The sequence below is a fragment of the Octopus bimaculoides genome, chromosome 5 (assembly GCF_001194135.2).
Source record: "Octopus bimaculoides isolate UCB-OBI-ISO-001 chromosome 5, ASM119413v2, whole genome shotgun sequence".
Taxonomy (NCBI): Eukaryota; Metazoa; Mollusca; class Cephalopoda; order Octopoda; family Octopodidae; genus Octopus; species Octopus bimaculoides.
In genome coordinates, this window is record NC_068985.1 from 33,788,177 (window position 1) to 33,791,558 (window position 3,382).

The following is a 3,382-nucleotide window of genomic DNA, read 5'->3' on the forward strand; positions in this document are numbered from 1 at the left end:
TTTACCTGGAATATTTTGTAAATATTATTTTAATTTCAGAATGAGGAGCTGATTAGCCAGTGGAAGAAAGGAACAGGTCTGGAACTATATGAGGCCTATGGCCAAACTGAAACAGTAAGAATTTCTTTTTCTCCTCTTTTTTTATTCTCATAATGTGACCAGTGAAGTTAGCTTCTCTTAAGCACCTTATGACATTAAAAAGGAAGTGAAATATACTGGTGATATTTCTACTATAGATAGAGTCACTTCAAACTACAACAGTTACCATCAGTTGCAATTATAAAAAATATATAAACTATACTCAATACCAATGTTCTTATTACAGTCATTACTCATATTAAGCAAACACTCATCAACTATGCTTTCCTACTCATGTAATAAAACCTCCACTTTTTATAGTCCTTGAAATTCATGGATAACACAGTTGCTTATAAAAACAAACAGCAAGTGACCTGTTTGAAAAGACAGGACTAACAATGGACCTACTTGTGAGAATGTCATTAAGTTTTCAAAAATTTGTCTATGATTTATTTTACATATGTTTCTCTAGTAGTGTAAGAAACACTGATAATACGATGACTGCAGGAGAAAAAAATCTTTTGTTTTAGCTATTTATTATCAGTTGTATTGCAAGTAGATAAGAGATTGTGTCATAGTTTATAGCTCTAAGTGAAATTTTAAAGCCAGTTTTCACTTACACAATGACTATTAATTGAGCATTCATATATGAAATTTAATGGATATAATCATTGAACTGACACTCTCCATCAGAATAGTATAAAGTAATATAATTTTAATCTCCAGATAGTATTATAACAAGGTTTTTTTCGTTGTTTAGCATGCCATAACTCATTTACAAGCCCCAGCAATCTAAATATATCTCATGTAGCTACATGGTTTCAGGATTATAGGAGAAAGAATATGAATTTTCATGACAGTAAGACAAATAGCTCCATATTAACCAGACTATTGGATGTGGTTATATATCACTGGTCACAATGCATTTCCTTGAATTCTTGGAGTTTTCAAATGATGTCACTCAGCTGGCTAGGTAGGGAGGCCAGTATACTCCCTGGATGGGTTACTTGTCTATTGCAGGGTTGCTTATTTACAGCTGAGTGGACTGGAGCAATGTGAAATGAAGTATTTTGCTCAAGAACGATGCACTGCCAGTCTGGGAATCAAGACCATGATTTTGTGATCATGAGTGCAACACCCTAACCATTGGGTCATGTACCTTTACATATAACATGAAAAACTCTTGGCTGGGAATCAGTATTGCAGTGATGATGTTGTCATATCTGCTGTTGATGACTTTTTTGACCAACAAGATGAAAGCATTTTCATCAATGGGATCCAAACACTGCAGAACCAATGAAAGAAATGGATGGACCACAAGGGAGACTATAGTGAAAAATAACCTCATTTGGTCATATTCCATGAGAGCATTTTGGTCAGCCTATGAACCTTTTAGCTGCCCCTTGTAATATGAAGTGAAGTGATATAATTCCAACCAAGAATTGAAACCAAGTTGTTAAGCTTAACACCATTCAGGAAAATATTGAATATTCCTCTTTTTTTTTTTAGACTGTATCATAGTTCTATCTATATTGACTACTGAAACTAATATGTAAAACAATATAAATGGTAAATAGCAGATGAATGTATGGTTTAAACATAAGTGTTACTTCTAAATAATAATAATTGCTATTTCATGACAACATACCAAATTATCAAATCAATCATAAGGCACGTCTAAGATGATCATTAAAGCTTAGACATCTTGAATTCTGTAAATATTGCTGGCTGTCAATTGACACAAATAATGGGAATTCAAAGGTTTACTTTCAAAATATGTAATATAGGCTATACAAAAGAAAAATTTAACTCTATGAATTTTCAACATTTAAGTAGAACTTACATTCTTTTAATTTTCTTATTTTTCTTGTGCTTTTATGATAAAGAGACATTTGCTTCTTTCAGACATTTCTCTGTGGTAATTATCCTTTCCTTGAAAGGAAGATTGGGTCAATGGGAAAGGCTTCCCCTGGAATAAACTTACAGGTAACTAACTTAATTCTTATGATTAATTCATATTCTCTCTCTCTCAATGTATGTAAGTGTATACAAGGGGGTGCTGAAAAGTTCCTGGTTTTGAGTAAAAGAAAATACAGGAGGATCAGTTAATTATGATTTTATTCAATATATTCCCCTTTCAGATTCACACACTTATTGCAGCAGTCCTTCAGTTTTTCTAAGCCCTATAAAAGAACTTAGAAAGGTTGGGCCTCCAACCAAACCTTTCACAATACCCTTCAAGCCAGGAACTTTTCAGCACCCCCTCGTGTGTGTGTATATATATATGTTTATGAATTTGTGTTACAAGATACCCAATGTGAAATTGTGTGTTGAAACAGATCTTGTTATATTTTGGGATGGTCATTTTTACCCTGCGTGCATAAACAAAAGCAGGGTATTGTAATCACTCGTCTTTGTCTGTCTGTGTGCTTACAAAATTACTGGAAAACGGCTGAACACCTCATTTGGTAGAAATACTCATTGGGTGAGTGACTCGAAATGAACATTTGGTTTGATTATCTTTAAAAAAATTTTTTTTTAAATTTAAAAAAAAATCAAACTTACAAATTTCCCGATAAGCAAGTGGTCATATTATTTTGTTCACTTTCTTTTTCACATGAATCAACTCTCGTCTGCATGTGTATAGATCATCATGTACCTATACACATAGACACATCTGCATACATACATACATACATGCATAAATATATACGTAGATATGCAACAGTGTGTGTGTGTGTGTGCACTGATGGATTTGAGGGTTTCATTTAATACAAGTTGATTTTTTAAATTTCACCAGTGTATTAATACCAATAATGATACTTAAAGAAAATTAATTCAGCTCAATTCAAAACATGGGTAAGCAACGCCTTGTAAGCCACACTATAATTTGCAAAAACAATTATGTGCAGGGTATGCACATTTTTTTTTAGCAAAAAAAAGATGACCATCCTGAAATATAACAATATATATATATGTATATATATATAGTCTGTTAAAGTCTGTCATACCGGCCATGACGAAGGGAAATAGCCCTGAAACTCGAGTCGCCTTTATATATATATATTTATATTTATATATTTATATATTTGATCCTTTATATTGAACACTCAATATTTCATCTACATTCAATACTTTCTTTCATGGTGCCATCCATTTTTATTTTATTTTATTTTATATTGTATATTGTATATCATATTATATATCGTATATTCCATATTCTATACCCCACATTAGTTCTGCAGGAATATAAATAAAACATAAAAAAACAGACAGTATTGGAACTCTTTTAAGCAAAATAATA

The 3,382-nt window shown here is 32.0% G+C and overlaps 1 protein-coding gene across 2 annotated transcripts in view; it reads left to right on the top strand.

Moving 5' to 3' along the window:
- Nucleotides 1-3,382, top strand: part of LOC106869167 (acyl-coenzyme A synthetase ACSM3, mitochondrial) — a 38,528-nt gene that overhangs the window by 24,060 nt on the left and 11,086 nt on the right. For both annotated transcript variants that reach the window (XM_014914782.2, XM_014914783.2), the window contains exons 10-11: nt 40-114; nt 1,984-2,064. In XM_014914782.2, coding sequence (XP_014770268.1) covers nt 40-114; nt 1,984-2,064 — 156 coding nt within the window. The remainder of the gene's footprint in view (nt 1-39; nt 115-1,983; nt 2,065-3,382) is intronic.